The sequence below is a fragment of the Acanthochromis polyacanthus genome, chromosome 24 (assembly GCF_021347895.1).
Source record: "Acanthochromis polyacanthus isolate Apoly-LR-REF ecotype Palm Island chromosome 24, KAUST_Apoly_ChrSc, whole genome shotgun sequence".
Taxonomy (NCBI): domain Eukaryota; kingdom Metazoa; phylum Chordata; class Actinopteri; family Pomacentridae; genus Acanthochromis; species Acanthochromis polyacanthus.
The window spans coordinates 687,267-712,679 of NC_067136.1; the positions used below are offsets into that span (position 1 = coordinate 687,267).

Genomic DNA, 25,413 nt, shown 5'->3' on the forward strand with positions numbered 1-25,413 from the left:
AAATCAACACTCAGAGTCGTCTCTCAATTCAAAGCAAAGTTTGACTTGTAGAAATCAGTCAACATGAAGACAGCTCAATCTGGACAATGACTGGTGAAGGTGGAAAACAGTGTAGCTTTTATACAGGCACATTAGCATGGATTTAATGTCGAGGGCTTTCACCGTAATACCTTGGTGCAAAATGAAACCATCACGGGGTGTCCAGATGTTCATAGCTGGGTAGAGTTCAGAACATCTGGTTTTACAAGGACAAAAGTCTGGTCCTGTCTTTAAATGATTCAACCAATCACAGATTAGAACTTCACCTGTGGCAGATACTGTAATTAACTCATATCCAGGTGTTATAAAAAGAACCCCAGAACATCAGACCTTCATGTGAAGTCCATCCTGTCCTCTGACAACATGCTGAAGATCCAACCAAAGACCATCAAGAACCTGAAGACCCAGTCTGCTGCTGAGGAAAGAGGACATCTTTAATGCATCCAAATGTCAAGTGGAGAAGATAAGAAAACGATCTGAAGAAGCTGGTGACGTTCGTGACAAGCCCAGGTCAGGTAGACCCATTAGACAACCGTTAGAGAAGACTGTTTGTTGCTTCGATGGTCCAGGATCAGCCACTTATCAACTGGTCACCAGAAACCCCCATATCTACTAGAACAGGCAGTGGACTCCATGGACGAATCAGTGCTCAGAAACCAGTGTTGAACAGAAGACAACAAGAAAATTGTGTTGCATTTGACAATGGAAAAGTGTCAGAAGATCGATTTTTTCTGATGAATCATGCATCCCAATCAACACAAATGCTGCAGAAGACCTGATCGAACCCACATGGACCCAAGATTCCCCAGAAAACAGCCAAGTTTGGTGGAGGAGAGGTCCTGGTTTGGGGTGACTGTCACAAGAACAGACAGGACTCGAACAGAGAACCACGCTACCGAGGCAGAGATGGAATTGAAAGATATTTATTATAAGGCAGAGGAGGGTGGAGATGGTGGATGACTGGCCGGAGAGTGAGTCGGAGGGAATGGGAGTGAGTCCGGATGGGCAGAACTTGAGCCGGGGATCGGCGGCTGTCACGGTTCCGTGAGGAGGGGGGAACAGAGTGCGGCGCTGGGCGATATGGGATCCCTGGCTGCAGGTAGCAAGTCGGGGAACGAGGAACCACTGAGGAAGGGAAAACCCACAGGGCAGGAATGAGCCGTACAGAGGCGATCTAGGCAGGTTCGGATCCAGAACTGGGCCGGGATGTAGCAGGTGGGTTTGGAGGTGTCAGGAGGAGGGGGAGAAGGGGTCAGGCAGGATCTCTGAGGGAGCTCAGTCCAGGAAGGGGTTCCAGCAGGGTCCAATAGGCGGAGGTCCGGGCAGTCGGTTCTGGCAAGGCAAGGAGGAGAAAACAGGATTAGTGAAGAATCACTTTTACTTAAGACGAGAAGGCTAGAGAGCTACTGACTGCATACGTCGAGTACAACAATCTGGCAGGGTTTGGAAGGTTCAGCCGGTCTTCATTGCAGAGGTGTAATTAGTGGAATGGATTCCAGCTCCCCAGACTCCGGAGATGTGACTGATTGTCAGAATGAAGACAGCTGTGGCTTTGCGTCACTCGGTGCCCTGCTGGAACGAGAGGGAGAGAGAACTAGGAGGAGAGCAAAGGAGAGAGATAGATAGGATGGGGGTATTAGGGGGTGTCAGGTAGGAATGGGGGTGAGGGGAGAGCCCTGACAGTGACATCCAGTATGGAGGTGTAGGAGAGATTTGCAGAGTGGATGGAAACATCAACAGCCTGAAGCATCAAGAAGTTCTTACTGCCCGTTACATCCCAAACCACAAGATAGAGTAAATACTTCAGACTCCACATCAAAGTTCCTGAGAGCAAAGAAGGTCCAGATGGTCCAGGATTGGTCAGCCCAATTACCTGACATGAACGTCTTGAAGCATGAAGAGTAAGATGCAAGCTTGGAAGATGAAACCGTAGCATCTTGATGAACTCTGGGAGTCCTGCTGTTCCAGGAGACTTCATCAGTGAGTTATTTCAGTTGTTGGGGAGAAGTAGGGATGGAGTCGTCCAAGCACATGGGACTCATAGACGATATCAATTATTTTTGTGGTCTTAATGTTCTGATGTTATTGTGGCTCAATGATAAATGGAATCAATGATAAAACTCAATGAATGATGCTAAACTTTATTTTGGTAGAACAAGCATCATCTAGGGGGCTTTGACTTTCATATAAACATTTCTGATTTCAATTAATCAGCTATGAGTCAAGCTGTTATTTGTTGTTCCTACAATGTGGACAAGACTTTTGTCAGAGAATGTATTTGTGATTTAAACATCGGCATCATATATTTATAAAGTAAACCTGAGATTAATGTGTTGTGGATGGAGATAAAACAAGCTTCCTATAGGGACTACTTTCACAGGCGGATGGATCCACATCTCCAGCAAAACAATGAATTCAATGTGGCATCAAAGGTTAAAAATCAGTGAAATATTAAGAAGTTAGAAAGTGTTCAAACTGTGGAAATAAGAGCAATTTTGTATTATATATATACACACGTGGACAAAATTGTTGGTACCCCTCAGTTAAAGAAGGAAAAACCCACAATTCTCACTGAAATCACTTGAAACTCACAAAAGTAACAATAAATAAAAATTTATTGAAAATTAAATAATCAAAATCAGCCATCACTTTTGAATTGTTGATTAACATAATTATTTAAAAAAACAAACTAATGAAATAGGGCTGGACAAAAATGATGGTACCCATAACTTAATATTTTGTTGCACAACCTTTTGAGGCAATCACTGCAATTAAACGATTTCTGTATTTGTCAATGAGCGTTCTGCAGCTGTCAACAGGTATTTTGGCCCACTCCTCATGAGCAAACAGCTCCAGTTGTCTCAGGTTTGATGGGTGTCTTCTCCAAATGGCATGTTTCAGCTCCTTCCACATATGTTCAATGGGATTCAGATCTGGGCTCATAGAAGGCCACTTTAGAATAGTCCAACGCTTTTCTCTCAGCCATTCTTGGGTGTTTTTGGCTGTGTGTTTTGGATCGTTGTCCTGTTGGAAGACCCATGACCTGCGACTGAGACCAAGCTTTCTGACACAAGGCAGCACATTTCTCTCCAGAATGCCTTGATAGTCTTCAGATTTCATCGTACCTTGCACACTTTCAAGACACCCTGTGCCAGATGCAGCAAAGCAGCCCCAAAACATTACTGAGCCTCCTCCATGTTTCACCGTAGGGACAGTGTTCTTTTCTTCGTATGCTTGGTTTTTGAGTCTATGAACATAGAGTTGATGTGCCTTACCAAAAAGCTCCAGTTTGGTCTCATCTGTCCAAAGGACATTCTCCCAGAAGCTTTGTGGCTTGTCAACATGCATTTTTGCAAATTCCAGTCTGGCTTTTTTATGAGTTTTTTTCAGCAGTGGTGTCCTCCTTGGTCGTCTCCCATGAAGTCCACTTTGGCTCAAACAACGACGAATGGTGCGATCTGACACTGATGTACCTTGGCCTTGGAGTTCACCTTTAATTTCTTTGGAGGTTGCTCTGGGCTCTTTGGATACAATTCCAACGATCCGTCTCTTCAATTTGTCATCAATTTTCCTCTTGCGGCCACGTCCAGGGAGGTTGGCTACTGTCCCGTGGGTCTTGAACTTCTGAATAATATGAGCCACTGTTGTCACAGGAACTTCAAGCTGTTTAGAGATGGTCTTATAGCCTTTACCTTTAAGATGTTTGTCTATAATTTTTTTCCGGATGTCCTGGGACAATTCTCTCCTTCGCTTTCTGTTGTCCATGTTCAGTGTGGTACACACCTTTTCACCAAACAGCAGGGTGACTACTTGTCTCCCTTTAAATAGTCAGACTGACTGATTATGAGTTTGGAAACACCTGTGATGTCAATTAAATGACACACCTGAGTTAATCATGTCACTCTGGTCAAATAGTTTTCAATCTTTTATAGAGGTACCATCATTTTTGTCCAGGCCTGTTTCATTAGTTTGTTTTTTTAAATAATTATGTTAATCAACAATTCAAAAGTAATGGCTGTTTTTGATTATTTAATTTTCAATAAATTTTTATTTATTGTTACTTTTGTGAGTTTCAAGTGATTTCAGTGAGAATTGTGGGTTTTTCCTTCTTTAACTGAGGGGTACCAACAATTTTGTCCACGTGTGTATATATATATATATATATATATATATATATATATATATATATATATATATATATATATATATATATATATTTAAATATATAGATACTGACAGTGAATAGAAACTTTGAGGTAGAAATGTACGCAGAATTCTACTTGTAGGGGGGTTGTAATTATTCATTGTGGATTTACTGATGATCTAGTGCCCTGGTAGTTGAGATAATGATGAGTTGTCATTTTGTCATGATTCATTGCACATGGGTTGGTCACTTTGCAAAAGTGAACAAAATACACACCAAGCAATACTCAGTGAGTATCTGCACAATGTGAGAATGGGTTTGAAGGCCTATATAAAGGCCCAAAAAAGGCCACCATTGTTAGTCCAGTGAACAGCATCATGCCGCGTCTATCACATGAACAACGTCTCCGGGCACTGGGTATGGTGGAGGCCGCTTTGAGCTACAGTGATGTATCCAGGCGTATGGGCTGTTCCCAACCCACAATCAGAAGCCCGGTCCAAAGCATGCGCCGACGGATTGCTGCCTGCATCCAAGCAAACGGAGGCCGTACTCGGTATTGACTGTTGTGACTTTGTGTTTGGCAGATGCCGTTTTCTTTTGTGAAATTCTTTATTTTGAAATCATTCTTGAAATTTTAGATTTTTGTTTCTGTATGCCAATATGCTAAACAAATGATTCATATGAAGAAAATCCAGTTTCGGGCTTCAAAATAAAAATTATGTTGAAAAATATGGTCTCAAAGTTTCTATTGACTGTAAGTCTATATATATATATATATATGTATGTATATTTCACAATTTTGTATAATATTGTAAAATAATGACATTTTCAGATCATTTGAATGAAGTAAATCCATAAACAGCCTTAATTTGATATTACCCGTGATTTAAAAACAAGAAAAACAATGATTTACCATTTTCATACTTCATATACATAACAGCAGTTGAGTGTAAAATAATGATTTTTATGTGGATTTAAATACAGAACATCAGGTCATGACTATTTACAGTTTTGGTCAACATGTAAATTTGCATTTTTTTCCTGTGATTTCACTGGTTATTATCTTTAGTTTAACAAAAAATGGTAAATCTGTGAAATAATAAGTCAGTAGTTAAATAAACACAATTCCATGTTGTATTGTTGACAGTGAATAACTGCAGTGATCCTGCAGAGGGCAGCGTTACTCTGTGAGACTCTACCGCTGCTCACCAGCCGGGACTGAAATACAAGGAATCCTCTCTGCTTCAGAACGTAAAGAGATTATAGACCTGAACTTGTATGAAGACCAAACAGCAGTTTAACAGAGGAAACACACAAAGAAACACAAAAACACACAAAAATAACCACAAACCCAAACAAAAACACCACAAAGGGACGCAAAACAACCACAGAGACACAAAACAACCACAGAGACACAAGTAGTCCACAAAGAGACACAAGTAGTCCACAAAGACACACAAAACAACCACAAAGAGGCACAAATCGTTCACAAAGAGACACAAAACAAGCACAAACTGACACAAGACAACCACAGAGACACAAAACAACCACAAAGAGACACAAAATGTCCGCAAACAGACACAAAACAACCACAAAGAGACACAAAACAACCACAAAGAGACACAAAACAGAGACAAATAACATCAAAAAATGCACAATATCTCCAAAATTCTGTATCCTTGTAATTGTTTTGTGTGAGTTTGAGGTTGTTTTGTGTCTTTGGTCATTTTTTTGTCTCTTTGTGATTGTTTCGTGTGTTTTTTTGCAGCTGTTTTGTGTCTTTCTGGTTGTTGTGTGTGTGTTTGTGGTTGTTTTGTGTCTCTTTATTGTGGTTTTGTGTCTCTTTGTGGTCGTTTTGTGTGTCTTTGTCTATTACGGAGCACTGAAGCTAATAAACAGTAAAGCTGTTTTCCATCTTCTGTATCTTCACCTGGTTCCTTCCCAGAGGATAAATTAGATTTTAGGTTTCAGTGTTAGTCAAACATTGTCAGGCGGTGTTCCTCCGTCTGAGCCGGTTCAGTCCGGTCCTGAAGGAGCTGCCCCTGGTGGCAAGCAGCGAGGCGTCTCTCATGCTGTCCCTGAAGGTCCTGGTAGCGTAGTAGTAGAACAGGGGGTTGGCCACGCTGTTGGAGGCGGCCAGGCAGAGCGTGACCACCGTGGCCCTCTGCAGCCGCAGCGTCACGCCGCAGCTCCAGCCACCGCAGACGGCGTGCAGGTGCAGCGAGCGCACTGCGTGGTAGGGCAGGAAGCAGACCAGGAAGGTGGCCGTCACCATGGCGACCAGGTGCACCGAGCGCAGCCGCCTGCGTCTGCTGACGCCGGTGCCGCGGGGGGCGGAGCCAAACATCAGCCGACGAACCAGGTCGCTGTAGCAGCTGATGATGGTGAGGAAGGGGAGGAGGAAGCCAAGGACCAATCCCACGTAGTTCAGGATGAGGATGCGGGACCAGGAAGACGGAGTGGACGGCTCAAAGCAGCGCGGCACCCCCTTCCTGTCGACAGCAGAACCACAAGTTTAAGACATGAAGGAGTGTTGACAGGGAAATACAAAGGAGGAAACAATTGTAAATGTAGGAAAAAAAGATTTTTAATTCATTTATTTAAAGGAGCTTTGTTATTTATGGTTTGATGTCATCTCTGCTTCAGGAAACAGATTTTAGACATCTGAACTCGTATTAACACCAAACAACAGTTTAAACAATGGAAAACACACAAAAACACCGCAAAGACACACAAAATGTCCAAAATATCTGTCTTTGTAGTTGTTTAGTATCTCTTTGTGGTCATTTTGTGTCTCTTTCTGGTTGTTTTGCAGTGGTGTACACAGACACCAGATGGGGCTAAAGAACCTGCCCCTGGCCCTCAGTATCAAGCAGGTGCCCTCCACATCTCAACTATTAAAAACAATTAAACATTAAACACACACAGATGCAGACACAGAGGCACACACACACGACCCGTGCCATGCCACGACTCGCCCCACCCTATCTCATAACATGAACACGAGGAGTGGACACATGTGTGGCAGCAGCTGCACAGCCCACAGGCATCTCCACCCTGACTGTAGCCACCAACCAGGTAACACCTAAATGAATCCAGTTATTGTTCATAAACCTCAGTTGAAACACAGTGTATTTATCTGTCTTTGTTGTGAAGTAGCCTGTCTCATGCAGCACTAAACGACTGTGCCTAAATTAGCCAACTGCCCACCTGCTTAACAAGCTGGACTACCCATAATAATAATCAATTAATCAACATAACGTGACGACGATGACCACACAATCAGTGTCATGTTAGCACAGTGGGGTAGTGGTTAGCACTTTTGCCTTGCAGCAAGAAGATCCCCGGTTCTAATCCCAGCCTGGTCCTGGGATCTTTCTGCATGGAGTTTGCATGTTCTCCCTGTGCATGCGTGGGTTTTCTCCGGGTACTCCGGCTTCCTCCCACAGTCCAAAAACATGCTGAGGTTAATTGGTTACTCTAAATTGTCTGTAGGTGTGAATGTGAGTGTGATTGTGTGTCTGTATATGTAGCCCTGTGACAGACTGGTGACCTGTCCAGGGTGTCCCCTGCCTTCACCCGAGTCAGCTGGGATAGACTCCAGCACCCCCCATGACCCTAGTGAGGATAAAGCAGTGTATAGAGGATGGATGGATGGATATATTAAGGCAGCCAGTGGTTCTACATGCCACACAAGGTGCCCTTTTTTTTCCACTGAGCACCTGCCCACAAAATGTCTGTGCACGCCACTGTGGTTTTGTGTCTTTGTGGTTGTTTTGTGTCTCTTGAAGTAAATAAGACTGACCTGTGTGTCACCCCATTGGACAGGAATGGGGCAGAGGACACGCCCACCAGCAGCCACACTCCTAGACAGACCAATAAGGTTCGAGTGGGTGTGGCCAGAGTCCGGTGACGGAGGGGGCGGGCCACAGCCAACCAGCGGAGCATGCTCAGTAGAGTGAGGAAGAGGATGCTGGGGAGGAAGGACGAAGCTTTAGTGTGTGTGTGTGTGTGTGCGTCCGTGTGTGTGTGCGTGTGTGTGTGCGCGCGCGCGCGTGTGTGTGTGTGTGTATGCGTCAGAATCGATTCAAAACAATCAAAGTAACTCGCAGCAACGTTTGTGTACATGCATGATTATTATGTTACGCGTGCGTGCGTGCGTTGTAACGTGCAGATTGTATTTCACGTTCAGTTGATAGCTGCACACGCTTTTTGAAACGATTCTGACGCCATAGTGTGTGTGTGTGTGTGTGTGTGCGTGTGTGTGGTCAGGTGCTGGCTATACTTGTGGGGACCAAATGTCCCCACAACTGTAGAAAAACCGAAAACAATGTCACTTGTGGGGACCTCATTTCAGTCCCCACAAGTTTAAACAGTGTTTTCTTGGTCATGTTGTTGTTACTGAAAAAAGTAAAAGTGCAAAAACGTTTCTTTAGGGTTAGCCATTGTTTTGGTCTGGGTTAAGGTTAGGGTAAGGATTAGGGTTAGGGGTTAGATATGAATGGGAGTCAATGGTAGATCCCCACAATGATAGCAAAACATAGTGTGTGTGTGTGTGTGTGTGTGTGTGCGCATGTGTGTGTGTGCGTGCGTGCGTGTGCTTGTGTATGTGTGTGTGTGTGTGTGTGTGTGTGTGTGTGTATGTGTTACCTGGTGTACAGGTTCAGGTAGAAGCCGAACACACACAGTCTGCACAGCCAATCAGAGAAGATCCACTCCCCGCCCCCGATGTAATAAGCCAATCTCAGAGGGAGGGTGAGGGAGAAGCTGCCGTCTGATAGGGCGAGGTTCATCATGACCACGCAGGAGGCGGAGCTTCTGGAGGAAGATTAATAAATGGAGTCAGAGGCTGAGATGATAACCGAACTACAGTCAGGAGATCGTTTAGAGATGCTGACATCTATAGAAGTGTGATCTCAGTTTGTGGAAATGGACCTTTATTCATGACGTCATGAAAATGAGCCAATGGGGGGTGTTGATGTTGATATACTGTTTTTGTTCTGAAATTATTCCAGTCTAGCACTGGGTGTCCACACCAGAATCTCACCAGAATTTTTTTTTAAATTAATTGTATTAAATTTAAACGTGAATAATATGGTGCACTTATTGATGTGATGCAATGTAGTTGTTCTGCTTAGTAGAGCTATGTAAATTATATTGCTAAATGGACTGATGTAAAATGTGACACAGCAAATGGAATTGGACATGTTGACTGTCTGATTGTGAAGGTCTGACAGTAGTGAGAAGTGTGTTTTATTTTATTGTTTTCTTATTTGTTATTGTATTAGCACTGTTATTTATTAATGTTATAGGGACTGCAGATGGAAACTAGCTAATAAGCTATAATCTGGTGCAGCACATCTCTGACTCATGTGAGCTTAATGTTTCTGTACATTGTCCCTTAAATAAAGACTAAACTAAACTACACTAATCGCTGTGGAATTCATCTCTGATAACAGGTTCTGTGCCCAGGGTCACCCAGAGAAAGGTATTCAGGGACTAGCCACCAAAAGAAATGTTGCAATGTACTGCGTGTCTGGTGAGCACTAACATGCTATGCTAGCACCATGAGTAGACGGGCTGCTGCTGGTCTTGGCTAATTTTTGACTGTGATGAAAAGAATGATCAACTGTGGGAGGCAAAATTTTTGGGCCATCTTCGCTTACAAGGGCTTAAGGACATTATTTTAAATGAACCCACTGATGGAGATGAAACGCCGGAAGACAAGGAGCAAAATTTCAACGCATACGCCGAGCTGATACAGTTTCTAGACGATAACAGTTTATCACTGGTGATGCGAGAAGGTGCAGATGAAGATTCTGAGAGGCTATTATGCAGGCAGTGGTAAACTTTGTAAAATAAGCCTGTAGACAGAACTGACTTGACTTCATAAGTCTAACCATGAGAGCGTGACAGAATACGTTCTACGAGCAGAGACAGTCATCACAGCGCTTAGAAATGCTGGAATCAGAATCATTCAAACCATTCGCTATTCATATCACGCAAAGTGAGGTGGAAATATCGTTCGCTGATTTCAAAACAAAACTATGGAGCTATGACGACACGGAGAAGATGCGCTACAGCTCCAGATGACAACGTGATGAAGGCGCGAATGAGGCTGAGGGAGAGATCCAAAAATGACCGGGGCGCCGAAAGCACGGACATCGTGTGCTACAGATGTGGTCTAAAGGGACACAAAACCAGAGTATGTCAATGGAAGTAACACACCGGGACGCAACCTGTAGGCGGAAACAGCAGCCAGACAATGCCAGGAAAGTTTCTGAGGAGAGATGCAACAGTGGGTATGGATTCCCGATGAGCGATGGAGACGCAGAGAGCCATCCAGGGCTTATTGTCAACGAGAAAGGTCTAATGGTGGAGTCAGGAGCAAGTTCGCATATCAGCAGGGATATACCAAAGTTTCTACAATGATTTCAAGCTCCAGACGCACTGCGTGGAAGTAGCTGATGTCATCAGATGCAGCGGAGTGGCTGAAGGCAGAGAAAACGTGGAGGTTGGTCTGATCGACAGCAGAGGGCAGCGCCACAACACCACCCTGAGGAATGTACATCCCTTACCACAAAGAGACACAGAACAACCACAAAGAGACACAAAATGACCACAAAAGACCGAATATACACTTTATTGATTTTACATTTATATTGTATGTCTGATTGAATTCATGCACAGAAGACAAATAAATGTTTCTGTTACTCACTACCAGTGGCGGCTTGTTAATAGGGGGCGCTAGGGCGCCGCCCCCATCAAGATTTTGTGAAAAAGGTATTGACACAGTAACATAAATACGTATTTAAAGTAATTAACACATCTGCACAGTGTTCACTCATACAATGGGTCTCATTTTTATTTTTTTAAGCCTTTCCATTCCATATTGGGTTTTTTTTCGGGGTTGTTTTACACGTTTCAATAGCGAGGGGCGCCTGCCAATTGAGCGTGCATGTACATTCTAAAACTTTTGGCTTTCATGTGACTTAATACTGGTCTCTAATTGGTTACTTAAAGATTGTCCTCCAGGTGCAGCTCTCTGCGTCTCTGGCGAATCGGGTGGTCATTTTTCATCTGATCTGATTGGTTCATGATACCTGTCAATCAAAGTCTTCCTGGCAGCGTACACAGACACATACAGACAGACAGACCACAACAACAAGACAGAAGATGATGGTGGCAGCACAAGAAAATTCGGTTGTTTCTTTACGAAATAATCCTTTTATGAGGCGTTTGCTGGAGGAAAAAAAAAGGATAAAGGAGGTAGGACCTGAGCAACCTGATTTACAAATCCAGCAGCAGGCAAGTGACCGTGGACGGAGTTCCACCCGGGGCTTCTCCCGCCTGTGTTATGCTAAACACAGCTGGCTAGCTGGATGTGAAGTTAGCAATGCTCTGTATTGCTTTCCCTGCTTGCTTTTTCAAAGTGTTGGCACTGAAGTTCTGTGGACAACAACGGGGGTCAGAGACCTGAAACATCTCTCTGAAAAATGCAAACGGCATGAAGGTAGCCGTAGCCACCTTGACAACAGCATGAAGCTACAGTTGTTTGGCCGTGTTAGCATTGCTGAACAACTAGATGAGGGCTACAGAGCTGGCATTAGAAGGCACAATGAAGAGGTGACAAAAATCATCACATACTGTCCAGGATAATAGACTGTGTGAAATTTTGTGGGGCCTTTGAGTTGGCTTTACGTGGCCATGATGAGAGTGAGGGCTCTGTTAACCCTGGGATATTTCGTGGGTTGGTGGATTTTGTTGCCTCTCTGGATGGAGCTTTGAAAGAGCACCTTGAAACTGCCACTGTTTTTAAGGGTACTTCAAAAACTGTCCAAAATGAGCTCCTGGACTGTATGGTGTCTGTTGCAAGGGAGCAAATAATTAAAGAAGCCCAAAAGAGTGTTTTTGTGTCAATCCAGGCAGATGAGACAACAGATATTTCAACACAGTCACAACTTGTGCTTGTACTACGCTACATTGATGACAGACACAGTGTGCAGGAAAGATTTTTTGAATTCATTCCTCTGCAGTCAGCTACGTCTGAGTCCATTGCTACTGCACCAACAGAGCGTCTTGCTGCCATCAGTCCTGAGGATCAGAAAAGGAAGCTAATCTGCCAGGCGTATGATGGAGCCACTGCAGGTGTTCAGAGGAAAATCAAAGATGTGTACCCAAATGCCCACTATGTCCACTGCTATGCACACCAACTCAACCTGATCATGCAGCAGGCCACCGCTCACATTTCCAAGGTGAGAATTTGTTTTCCTGACCTGGGTGGATTTGCCAGCATTTTTTCCAGATCAGCCAAGCGTACAGCTGTTCTTGATAAAATGGTGGCCCATAGACTGCCAACATCCAGCAATGTCAGATGGAACTTTTACAGCCGAGCCATCAACACTGTTTGAGCACAGAGAGGATCTCATTCAGTGTTTTGAGAACATACGAGACTCAGGTGACTTTGATGCCAGTACCATCAGAGAGGCAGGAGCCGTGGCCATGCTGCTGGAACATCAGGACTTTAAGTTCTTTCTGGAACTTTTTCACCACATCATGCCACATGTGGACCTCCTCTATGCCAAGCTCCAGAAGAAGAACATAGATGCAGTCCACATAAAAGTGAGCATCCAGCAGTTTGAACAGGACATGGAAAACATCAGGTAATAAGTATTCCTGTCAGTAATATGATGGAAAAGAGACTTGTTTGTGAAATGACAGATTTCAATCAGAAAGTCACTGATAAATTTGCTGGCCTGAAGGAGAGGAGAGCAAAATTTATGTTCACGTAATTGTTTTGTTGTGTTGTAATGCCCGTCTGCTAGTGCCGCCCCCCCCAAAATATTTTATCACCAGCCGCCACTGCTCACAACATGAGTAGTTTTTTCATCAAGTACTTTTTTACTCTTACTCAAGTAATTTTTTAAATGACTACTTCTACTTGAGTCATATTTTTCGAAAGTAACGTTACTCTTACTTGAGTAAAAATTTTGGCTACTCTACCCACCTTTGCACAAAAGACACAAAATGACCACAAAGAGACACAAAATGACCACAAAGAGACACAAAACGACCACAAAAGACACACCATATTTGACACACCACACTTAACTTGTGGTCAAGGTAAGTATTTCTAGAAATGAAAGCATGTCTTTAACCAGTAAATATCAGGAAGAACTGAAACTATGAGAACAATGAAGCTGTGTTGAAACCTGAAGAGCAGCAGGTGACAGACACATTCCAGGAAGTAGATGGGCTGTAAATATTCTGCAGAACAAAGCTGGGACTGTGAACTCGTCTGAACACGTCGTTATCAGGAGAGAATTATTTAAATTCTCTGGCAGCATAAAGGGAGCAGTCTGTCAACACGCTTTATTCTGCTGCAGCATCACGTCTCACTGATATTTTTATTGATAAAATATACATTTTTTAAACTACAGCTACATGTTTGTTGTGATTTATAAAAATACAAATATTGAGACTTTTATTAATATTTGTATTCTAAATCATAGGGACGCCTTTGACATAATAGAAATTAAAGTTAATAATAAAATGTACATTTTTACCCCCACTGTTGGTATGTGTGAGTTTATAGAAAATGTGCTGTTTTTTAGTTTCATTTTAGAATGGATGGATGGATGGATGGATGGATGGATGTTGTCCTGTGCATACAACCTTAAAAAAGTAATTAATTAAGTAATTAATTAATTTTTACCTTAGGAGCAGCTTTTTTCCTTTTTAAAACAATAAATTATTTTACTGTTAGTATGTCATTAATTAGCTAAGCATTATTATTATTATTATTATTATTATTAATAATAATGAAAATTAGAAATTCTTTAGTTTTTTTCTGTTCAGTATTCTGTTATATTTATTTTTTCCACTATGAAAATAGTAGTCATGATAATAATAATAATAATAATAAGAAGAATAAGAATAAGAATAAGAATAAGAATATGCTTTTATGATTTTTTAAAATAAGATTTTAATGATTAGAAAATATCCTGTTTTTTATCATGTTTATTTTTTACTACATATACATCTTTTAATTAATAATTTAATTCATTTTTCTCCTATTGGCAAACATTTTTAAAAATCTAAATAAAATATTTGTTTCCTGATTTTTGGTTTTCCATTAATTTATCACATAAGTCATATTAGATTTAAATTATATTTCTATAATTAATTGACAGAAAATATTGTGGTGTTTTTATTTATTAATTGTTATTTTACATTAGATAAACATTTTTAAAAATAAAACAACTTCAGCTGTCTTTTTCTGTAGATAAACCTCTTCAACAATAAATATTTTTAACACAAATGCACCATTAATCTATAAAAAATGTTTTTGATTCAGATTTTAAAACACAGAAGATGATTGTTGTTGTTGTTGTTTGTTTGTTTGCTTGTGTTGTTTGTTTGTTGACACCTGCTTCCGCTCTGCAGGAAGAACACGGCCAGCGCCCCGACGTTGCAGAGGAACGCCACAGGAAACACCAGCAGGTAGGTGAAGGTGTACGCCTGGTACTTGAAGGCATCGTCATCGTGGACACACGCCATCAGCGACTCCGCTGCGACGGAGGCGTTGCCGTCATCTACAAAAAAAAAAACAACAAACAGGAAGCTGCTGCTGTGGCGTAAACAAAGCAGAGGTCTGAGTTTATTCTGTTTATTCTGTTTAACGGAGGAATGTAAATCATCAACTAATAAAGTCTGAGGAGCAGAGAGATGAAAAAAAAAACTTCCAAATTAAAACCGCAGTGAAACTTCACAATTTTTACCTTTTTGTGGTCACTTTGTGTTCATAAATAGTTGTTTTGTGTTTTTTATTGCCATTTTGTATTTATAAATAGCTGCTTTATGCCTTTTTGCGGTCATTTTGTGTCTCTTTGTAGTTGTGAATCAGCTAACAAAGCTAACAGAGAGCTAATTTAGCCTGAAGAGTAAATGCGCTAACATGTAATGTTTTGTTGTTTCTAAAATGCTAGAGTTAAACAGGTATCATTTAAATTAGACCTGAAAAACAAATGATCTCAATCAATACATTAAAAAATTTGTACAATATGGCTACAAGTGCAAATCATGCTAATAACGCTAGCAAAGCTAACTAACTAGCATCATTTAGGGTTAGAAGATATTTCCCTCTTGTTATAAAAGTCCCTCTTGAATAAAAGTTAACATGAGACTTTTGTCACTACCTCATGTGACAGATCACTAAAATAAAATGGTCTCTATTTGTTTTAATATTGTTGTGTAACTTGCTATCTGAACCAGCTAACAATGCTAACAGCTGGCTAACATTTGACTTTCAGACTGAGTAGTAAATTAGCGAATGTGGATGATAATTGAGTATAATGAATTTCATATTACAACAGAAAATAGTAATATAAATATACTGAAAACAACAGCACAGTGTGGCTAAAACTGCCTGCCATGCTAATAACATTAGCAAAGCTAACTAGTTAGCATCACTTAGGTGAGCAAATATTCACTCTTGCTCTGTTCTTGAATAAAAACATAAAAAACAACACTAAAATAAAATGGGTTCTACTTGTTTTAATTTAATTGTGTTACTTGCTTACTCAAACAGCTAACAATGCTAACAGCTAGCTGACATTTGACTTTCAAACTGAGGAGTAAATGAGCTAATGTGGAAGGTGATGCTAATGAGATTTAAATACATGATAACAGTTGAGTAGAATTATGTGTTTATTACAGCAAAGGTAATGTAGATAAACTGAAAAACAGCAGATAACAAAAATTGTAAAGTATACAACCAACTTTGATCACTTTCACACTATTTTTCCCATTAAAAGTAACAGCTATGCTACAGCTTGTTATGCTAAAACCTAGCTTGTTTGTTTCACAGGTGATCCACATGTTCAGGAACGCAGCAGCTGAGACAGTTTTATTGGTTTAATTTACACGTTTGACTGTTAAAAACCAAACAAACGTTTGTGTAAAAGCGTCCTCTGGCTTTTCTCCTCCCAGCAGCTGACTGAGGACGATTTTTGTGAGATTTTCCCACACGAATCCGCCCCCAGAAATAAAATACTGAGTAATGCAGCTAATGTTGGAGGATAGTTTACTGTGATGCTTGACCTCCATGACCCCAGACTAGCTTCACTCTAAACACAGCGACAGATGAAAAACCAAAAAACTGAAGACGGTGAATCATAGCCAAACTGCTACTACTCATGATCTTAAGAAACCCAGGGAACACTGGTTGTTGTGTGTCTCTTTGTGGTGATTTTGCGTCTATTTATGGTTGTTTTCTGTCTATTGGTGGTTGTTTTGTGCGATGTGGTAATTTTGTGTCTCCTTGTGGTTGTTTTGTGTCTCTTTGTGGTTGTGTTGTGTCTCTGTGGTTGTTTTGTGTCTCCTTGTGGTTGTTTTGTGTCTCTTTGTGGTTGTTTTGTGTCTCTGTGGTCGTTTTGTGTCTCCTTGTGGTTGTTTTGTGTCTCTTTGTGGTTGTTTTGTGTCTCTTTGTGGTTGTTTTCTGTCTCCTTGTGGTTGTTTTGTGTCTCTTTGTGGTTGTTTTGTGTCTCTTTGTGGTTGTGTTGTGTCTCTTTGTGGTTGCTTTGTGTCTCCTTGTGGTTGTTTTGTGTCTCTGTGGTCGTTTTGTGTCTCTTTGTGGTTGTTTTGTGTCTCTTTGTGGTTGTTTTGTGTCTCTTTGTGGTTGCTTTGTCTCTTTGTGGTCATTTTGTGTCTCTTTGTTCTTATATTTAGCTTTAGCTGTTAAAGTTTTTTTCATTAATACACAAAACATAACTTTTACCATTAAAGTTTCCACACAAACACTGAATGCTCCAGTTCCTGCTGACAAAATCATCCAGATAATGGACAGAGAATAACAACAACAACAACCACACAACTGGAGCTGGTTTAGATGTAACCCAGCAGCAGAGACACTGCTGATGAATCCTCCTGTGCTCGTCTCCATTTAAGGCTTCAGAGGGAATTCAACCTGACTCTGATCTAACCCGAGTTAAAGGCGTCACTCACCGTTCATGTCGTCGCAGCTCTACCTCCGTTCATCCGTCCGTCCGTCTGACTTAATCCTCTCTCCATCTGAGCTCTTCTTCCTTCTCTGACAGTGTTTGTGGGTGTTACGTTCACTGGAGGTTTTCCATGGAAGCAGCTATCTGGGCAGTAAACCAACTGCTGCTCTCATACATTCACTGCAGCACCAGGAAGCTCTGAGCCTGTGAACCAAACAGCGTCCAAAAATATGCGAAAATCATCCACAATTACCCAATAATTGTCCATAATGACTTAAAGTCTGTCCAAAAGTACTCAAAATATGACTAAAATGCCCATGAGTTGTCCACAACAACAAACATCTGTCCCCAGTGATGTGGAACTTGTCCAAAATGATTCAAACTTTGTCCTTAGTGACCTGAAGCTTGTCAAAAATGAGTTAAAATTGGTCCAAAACGACAAAAAATTGTTTAAAAGTATTCAGTGTGTTGCAAAAATACACAGAATTTGTCCACAGTTGTCTGATAATTGTCCAAAATGACTCAAAATTTGTTGCAATTGTCTAAAAGTACTTCAAACTTGTTCCAGATTATTAAAAATCTGTAAAGTGTGGCTTAAAACTTTAGCAAAAATGATTTGAAACTGTTCAAAAATGACACTGTACAAAGCTGACATACCCAGTAGCTAGCTGACAGCAGTCTGTAGTCTGTTCTACTGGATGTTTACGATAAACTTTACCACAGTGTCTGTTAATATGGTAATAATTGCCTTACTGTAAATACCATCACAGTAATAGGGAGCTGGATTTTTTGTCATAGAAAACAGGAGATTACTGATTTTATGAAAACTTTAGTTGACTTCAGTATTTACCATTAGAAATACCACAACACGTTTCTACTGCCGTAACTATGGTGGCCGACAGGGGCAAACACGCTGCAAACGGCAAAAGCGCTGCAAACACAGAAATGATCCAAAACCAAAAACTCACAAACGCATAAAACACATGCAAGAAAACAAATGCTGCAAGAGAAACATGCTGCAATCACAGAAACGACGCAGAAGCAAAGACTTACAAAATCACAAAACAGATGCAAACGAAAAATGCTGCAAATATATAAAAACACACACAAACCCCCAGAACAACCGCAAGAGAAAAATGCTGCAAATTCAATCTGTACTGAGAGTACATCGCAGGTGTGAAGAGGATTGCTTTGCTGATTAGGACGACGAGGACTTCAATCTACATTCTTCAGTTCATCGTACAGATAAGCACTGAATAATTGTCGCACTGCAGCAAAAGGAAAAACACACTACCCGGGTAGATGAACTCTGGTTTCATTTTATTTAGTTTGTTATTTTGTCAGAGCTCTGATATTATTTTATTTCTTATTTCATTCTCTTTCCAAACTGAACTGATGCAGAGGTCTGGAAAAATCTGAGTTTCACAATTTAAAGGACAACATAAACTGAAAGGAAAGAATAATTGAACTCTGGGTCCTAACGAACTGAATCCTATTGGACTGAAAAAGGTTTGGTCCTTTTTGAAGTGTGGGGTATCATAAAAGTACACCAGAGGTATTCATCGTATACTGCTAAGTGTTCCTGTTAAATAAAGGCCGGCTATATGTTCTAAAAAAAATTGGGTAAGTTGTTAAATGCTTTTCCTCTACACCTCATTGAAAAGTGCCTCGGTTAAGAGATTGTGGCGCTTCCTACTGTGTACACAAACAAAAAGAAAAGTGCTACAAGTACACAACACACCTGGTATTAGCTGTTCTGTCCCAGCTGAATGATGATACATGGGGATTGAGGGACTCAGCTGACCAGTCCTTCTGCTCACCTGAATCTTGGAGATACACCTTCTCTGCTCTGGATTTATTCTGACAAAAATCTTTAACCACAAAAGACATCACACATTTGACCAGTAAAGAAAAAAATATGGCTAAAGTGACCCATCTAGTGCTATTTGCTGCCCCATGTAAGAGTAATACACCCAACACATTTGGTCCACTGACTTTTTCTGTATCACGAGAACAACAATTTTACCAGAATGTTCTGCTTGAAAAATAGAATAAGTCACATTTTCTAACACAAGTTGCACTGAGTAAAATTCTTACCTTTTGATGGTTTATTTGTCTGACCTGCTTCAGCTGTCAGTTTTCTCTCAGCAGCTAGCAGACCTAACTAATGGACCAAACTGATGGACTAAACTAGCAGACCAAACTAATGGAACTCTGTCAGAATTACATCAGCAGATAGTTTATTAAAGTTCAGTACACGAGCTAAAGAGAGTGTATCTCTTCTCTCTCAGTCAGTTACCGTGGGACACATCGGATCATTAGCTGACCAAATTACTTCAATTTAATGTAAAATTAAAAAATAACGAAAAGTGTTACCTGCTGGAGTCATGGACAAAAAAAAAAGACTCTTGACGAATGAGGTCCAGGAAATGTATCGTAACGTTCCAGAAACACTTCAGTTTTGTTTTAAATGACAAAAATTTGCCCAAGAATTCTAAAAATTTGTCAAAGATCACTCAGTGCCCAAAAACACTTCATATTTGCACAAAATGACCCCAAACATGTCCAAAATGACTTGAAATCTGTTAATAAAAATGTGACTTAAAAGCCTGAATATTCACCCAAAAGGACTCAAAACAGTGCCTAAATTGCCTGAAACATGTCCAAAATTATCTGAATCCTCTCTAAAAGTCTTCAAAATGTGCCTAAAATGTTCCAATATTTGTCCATAACGGCAAACACCTGTCCCAAATGATGTGGAACTTTTCCAAAAACAAAAACTTTGTTCTGAATGGCCTGAAACTTTATTAAATTACTTGAAATTTGTCCTGTGGTATTACCAAATTGCCCAAAACAATTTGAAACTTTCAAAGAGAAAAAATGGCTTGAAAGCTCCAAACTGTGATCAGTCCAGAGTGATAAAACATAGAAATGGTCTTCCCTGCTGCTTTTAAAACAGCAGTGGTGAGACCCCTTCTGAAGAAGACTAATCCGGATCCTGCCATTCTTAATAATTACAGACCAGTGTCCAACTTACCATTTTTAAGCAAAGTTTTAGAGAAAATAGTTTTTACTCAGCTGAATGTTTTTTTTTAAAAAGACACAATATTTTAGAGAAATTTCCGTCAGGTTTTAGGACGAACCACAGCACAGAGACGGCTTTGTTGACAATTGTTAACGACCTCAGGAGTAATTCAGACTCCCATAAACTTTTTGTTCTGGTGCTACTGGACTTAAGTGCAGCCTTTGACACAGTAGATCACCCAATTCTTTTATCTAGACTTAAACACCTGGTCGGCCTCTCTGGGACTGTTTTAAAATGGTTTTACTCCTATCTCTCTGACAGAAGTTTTCTGGTAAGTTTGGATACATGCTCATCAGATGTCCACAAAATGAAATATGGCGTGCCTCAAGGCTCAATTTTAGGTCCCATTCTTTTTAACTTATACATGCTCCCACTTGGAGATGTCATCAGGAGACACGGAATCAGTTTTCACAGTTATGCTGATGACACTCAGCTTTACATTGCCGTGTCTCCTGATGACACAGGGCCAGTCGATGCCCTTTTTAACTGTATTTTAGACATCAAATCTTGGATGGCAGAGAATTTCTTGCAGCTCAACCAGGACAAGACTGAGGTTTTAGTTATCGGCCCTGAAGCCAAGAGAGAGAAACTTTTATTAAAACTGTCTTCGCTATCTTTTAAACCCTCTGTTTCTGTAAAAAATCTGGGCGTCATTTTTGACTCTGAGCTTAATTTCATACCTCACATTAAACAAGTAACTAAAACAGGTTTTTACCATTTAAAGAATATAGCCAGAGTCCGCCCATTTCTCTCTCTAGCAAACACAGAGATGTTAATGCATGCTTTTATTTCCAGTAGAATGGACTACTGTAATGCCCTGCTTTCTGGTCTTCCCAAGAAAACTATCTCTCACCTCCAATTATTGCAGAACTCAGCTGCACGAGTCCTGACGAAGACCAGAAAGCGGGACCACATTACAGCAGTTTTAAAATCACTGCATTGGCTCCCTGTGTGCTTCAGGGTAGATTTTAAAATTATTCTAACAGTTTTTAAATGTATTAATGGTCTTGGGCCTTCATATTTATCTGATTTACTTTTATGAACCCTCACGGACCCTCAGGTCCTCTGGCACTGGCCTTTTAACAATTCCCAAGGTGAATACAGTGACACATGGCGAGGCAGCTTTTCAACATTACGGCTCTCGCCTGTGAACAGCCTGCCAGAGGACCTGAGGGCTGTAGAGAACGTAGAGACTTTTAAATGCAGGCTCAAGACTCACCTTTTTAAACTGGCTTTTACGTAATGCTTTTTATTTCATGTTAATGCCTCGATTTATACTGTTTTTTTCCCTGGTCTTCCTTTTAATTAATTTTATTATTTTGTATATTATATTATTATTTCACTATTTTAGTATTTATTTTACTATTTACTTACTATTTTACTATTCTTTATCTTTTAGTATCTATTTTATTCTTTAATTTTTAGTTTTACCTGTTATTTTTAACACGTCTATTTTACATTCCAGTGTTTCCTTGGTGGGGAGCCGTCTGCATCTGGGGCGTTGGCAGGGCCTGGGACTGATGGCCCTGGAGCTAGCTGGCCTGTTGGGCCTGTTGGGGTCTGCTGCTGCCCCGGGTGTGGGCGGCTCTCAATGATGGTGTTTCCTCTTTCTGGTGCTTCTGCTCTCAGCCAACCAACACTTTTATTTATGTTATAGAAGTGTGTGTGTGTGTGTGCGTGGCTGTGTGACTGTCTGTGTGTGTATGTGTGTGTGTTGATAGGGAGCATGATGGGGGCAGGTGTTGGTTAGGGATGTGGGGCATTGTCTTTTTATTGTTTGTTTTTAATTTGTTAAGCCCTTTGTGCTACTCTATGTATGAAAAGTGCTATAGAAATAAACTTTGATTGATTGATTGATTGTTCCTCCACTTCTTCATCTGAAAGTCTGCAGCTCCACCTGGTGGTCAAATAAAACCATAGCAGCCAAAACAACAAATCAGATTCTAGTTTAGTTTCAGACAAACTGGCTCAAAGATGGAGAATAAGTTGAACTCAGGTGGTTAGAAAATGACTCAAACCTTCAAACCCGACAAGTTTCAGACGGCACATCCAGATCATTACCAGACTTATTGTGATTCACTTCCTGGAAACTCCAGAAGATAAATCCTGTCTGAAATAACCGTCAGAGTCTGAATGAGTCTGTCCACCTCCAGCATCCAGAGTCACAGCCGACCGTCACAAAGAGCCCAGAAATTCAGGACTTCTACAGTTTCCACGCCCAGGTAAGAACTGTGGAGTTTCTCTGGACCAGTTCGATAACAATCAGCAGGTTGGATTTAAGCAGTTCATCTCTGCGTGAATCCGCCTGAAATTAGTCAATATTTATCTAGAATGAATTCTTGAAAATGTCAACAACTTGTTTAAAATTAAATGGAAATGCTCCAAACTGACTAAAACTAGTTTAAAATGACAGACCGAGTCCAAAACAGTTCAGAGTTTGTCCAAAATTTGTCCAAATTAACTCAAAACCTGGTAAAAAAACAAAAAACAAAAAAACCAATTCAACTGATTTCCAAATTTGTCCAAAATAACCTGAAGAGCAGATCAATGATAGAATAAAACTCCAGTTAAAGATGTTTGTTAAAAGACAGCAGAGGAAAACAGCTGAGCAGCCAGCAGGTGGCAGCACCTCAGTTAAACACGTTGGTCATCAGTTTTAGCAGAACCAGAGCTGCTGTTTCTCTTCACCATGACGTCCAGCTGCTTTTAGTTGGTTTTGTTTTATTAAACTCTCTGCTGTAACTGCTGTGGTTTGTGTGGATGAAAGGGAGAAAATTCTGAAAATGAATATTTGATGGTTATGAACAGAACTGACTGGCACCGATGGCATATTCCAGATATTCAAAAACAAAAATCTAATACCTACATGTTCATCAAATTATGTCAAATGCTAATCAATGACAATAACTGTGATTAATATGCTGTGAATTGACTGTATTCAGAAATGTGTGTGTAGATTTAAAGATATAGAAATAATAATGAACCACAGATCATTTATTGGATTCAACTTAACTGGCATTGTACAGAGAACAAGAACTAAGACAAAGAAACAGTTTAGCATCAAAGCAGAATTGGAAAAAACAGCAGTTAAGTTCATTATTTATAATTGTCATTTCTGTGAAGTAACTCAGTTCATTCTATCAGTAGAAGTTCTGTTTATTCTGTTCAACCTTCACTACAGTTCAGTAACAAACAATGTTATTTTACTACATTTATCTGCAGATTAACAACTAAACATGATATAGGAGGAAGATTAAACTGACAGACCACTGAGTAGTATAAAAAATATTCATTGATATTATCAACATCTTTACTATGCAAAACAGTTTAGACCATCATCAGAGCTGCTAACAGATAAAACATTCAAACCAGTTCAGTCTAAAGTTGTTCATCAGTTCTGCTTCATTCTGGACAATCAGAACTGTTCTATCTGCTTCTGATCTCATCTGACAGAACACTTTACATCCACAACATTTCATCAGGTTCTAACATGCAGAGCTTTGGAACACATTTATTTCCAGACAAAGCAACAGAAAAGTTGATGAAGACCAGCAGCAGCAGCAACAATCCACAGGATCAATCTAGATGATGGAGATGTTGGGAGGACTTGATGTTTCTGGACCAGTCTGCCAATAGAAACCCTAGCAGGAGCTGAACTCCAGACAGCAGAGCTCCCAGCATCCTCTGAGCTCACAAACCCTCCACCACCATAAGGTGGCAGTTAAAGGAGAGACCACATGGTTGGTCCACACCTGGATTCTCTTTGTTCTGCTGCTGCTGCTTCCATCAAAGTGCAACCCGGTCTCACGGGGATTCGTGAAACTGTGACGTAAGTTTTTGTTTCGGTTTCGTGCGCACCAACACGATGTCGTCATGTTTTTCGTGCAGCTCAACAAAGTTACACAAGCTCTGGTTTGTTTTGATGCTGTTCAGGAACTGTTATAGTATCTGTTTAGCTGTTGTTTCATCAGGAGGAACTGGGAGGTTTGGATTCTCTCATGTGTCGTTTATAGATCACAAAGCCAAGAAAAGCCACAGCAAGAAGAAGTATCACACCCACTACTGATCCTACAGTGATTCCAACCCTGTCTCCTGCAGACAGAAATATCAGAGAAATCAGTGGTATCAGAGATATCAGGAGTTTGAACATCAGTCAGATCAGCTGTTTTCTCCAAAGTCTCATCAGCAACATCTTTATAAACCACAAACATCTGATCTGAGACCAAGCAGCTTCATCAGAGACACAAACTGAACTCTCAACACAAACTCACCATGAACTTCCAGGTCGATGATGCAGATGGGTTCAATTGTCTTTTCTGTCTTATAAACCCAACACTCATATCTTCCAGTGTCCTCCATCTTCACATTCTTCAGAATCAGAGAAGCATCTCCGTCCTTCATCTCTTTGTCCTGTAGATCTGTCCGATTCTTATAAGATGGATGTTGGTATTCCGTTTCAATCCATCCAGACCAGGAGAAAAGAACATTTCCTGTTTCCTGATCAGATCTGTTCCACTCTACAATCTCAATGCTTTTTTTGTTGTTGGGAACTTTACATGGTAGAGTGACATTCTGTCCGACATCAGCTGTGATTTTTCCTGTTATGATGGTTGTTTGAGCTGAAGCAGAAACAAGACAGAAGTTAAAGTTCATCTAGATGAGAAGAGTTTAACCACTAAGCTCCTCCATGAACTCTGAGCTGCTGGTTTCTTTGTTTTACTCATCAGTGGATTCATCAGGTTGATGAAGAGGAATCATGTTTTTTCATGAACACTACCTGACAAAAGTTTTAGAACGCCCCAATTTTTACATTTTTTTTTAAAAATTGAAATTGAAGTAGTTCAAGTCCAATGAAGAGCTTGAAATAGCAGAAAGGGGTGAACTATGAGAGGTTAAAAGAAAGGTAAAGTTACCCAAAACTGAAAAATAATTTATATTTCAGACTTATGCAAAAAGGCCTTTATCAGGTACAGTAATGGGTTAAAACTTAAAGCTGTTCTGCAGCAGTGGAGGTTGATGAAGTCTTGAAAGTTGGAGCTACCAAATCCTACAGGAGTCCCAGCTTGTCTAGATTAATTCCAACCCCCTCTGTCAGCATAAAGTAGTGTTGGAACACATCGTAGCTCCACACCCTCCAGAGCTTT

General features: G+C 40.6%; 2 protein-coding genes across 2 annotated transcripts in view; both read right to left on the reverse strand.

The window, feature by feature from the left end:
• Positions 1 to 5,018: 5,018 nt before the first annotated feature.
• Positions 5,019 to 17,941, reverse strand: LOC127532608 (cysteinyl leukotriene receptor 2-like). Its single transcript, XM_051944578.1, has 5 exons — positions 17,189 to 17,941; positions 14,613 to 14,778; positions 8,834 to 9,001; positions 7,989 to 8,156; positions 5,019 to 6,675 (listed from the first exon to the last, which is right to left on the reverse strand). The coding sequence occupies exons 1-5, from the start codon at positions 17,193 to 17,195 to the stop codon at positions 6,171 to 6,173; spliced, it is 1,014 nt and encodes a 337-aa protein (XP_051800538.1). The 5' UTR covers positions 17,196 to 17,941; the 3' UTR covers positions 5,019 to 6,170.
• A 5,304-nt stretch (positions 17,942 to 23,245) lies between these two features.
• LOC127532602 (uncharacterized) overlaps positions 23,246 to 25,413 on the reverse strand; it is a 114,439-nt gene continuing 112,271 nt past the window's right edge. Inside the window, exon 17 of the transcript XR_007940141.1 lies at positions 23,246 to 23,439. The gene's annotated coding sequence lies outside the window, so the exon portion shown is untranslated. The remainder of the gene's footprint in view (positions 23,440 to 25,413) is intronic.

Bases quoted from the DNA above. Each gene is read 5' to 3' on its own strand.
- LOC127532608 (XM_051944578.1), bottom strand. The intron at 9,002-14,612 runs GTGTCAACAAAC...ATCTTCCTCCAG, and splicing joins TTCCTGCAGAGCGGAAGCAG to AAGCTCCGCCTCCTGCGTGG. The intron at 6,676-7,988 runs GTCAGTCTTATT...TGCTGTCGACAG, and splicing joins TCCAATGGGGTGACACACAG to GAAGGGGGTGCCGCGCTGCT.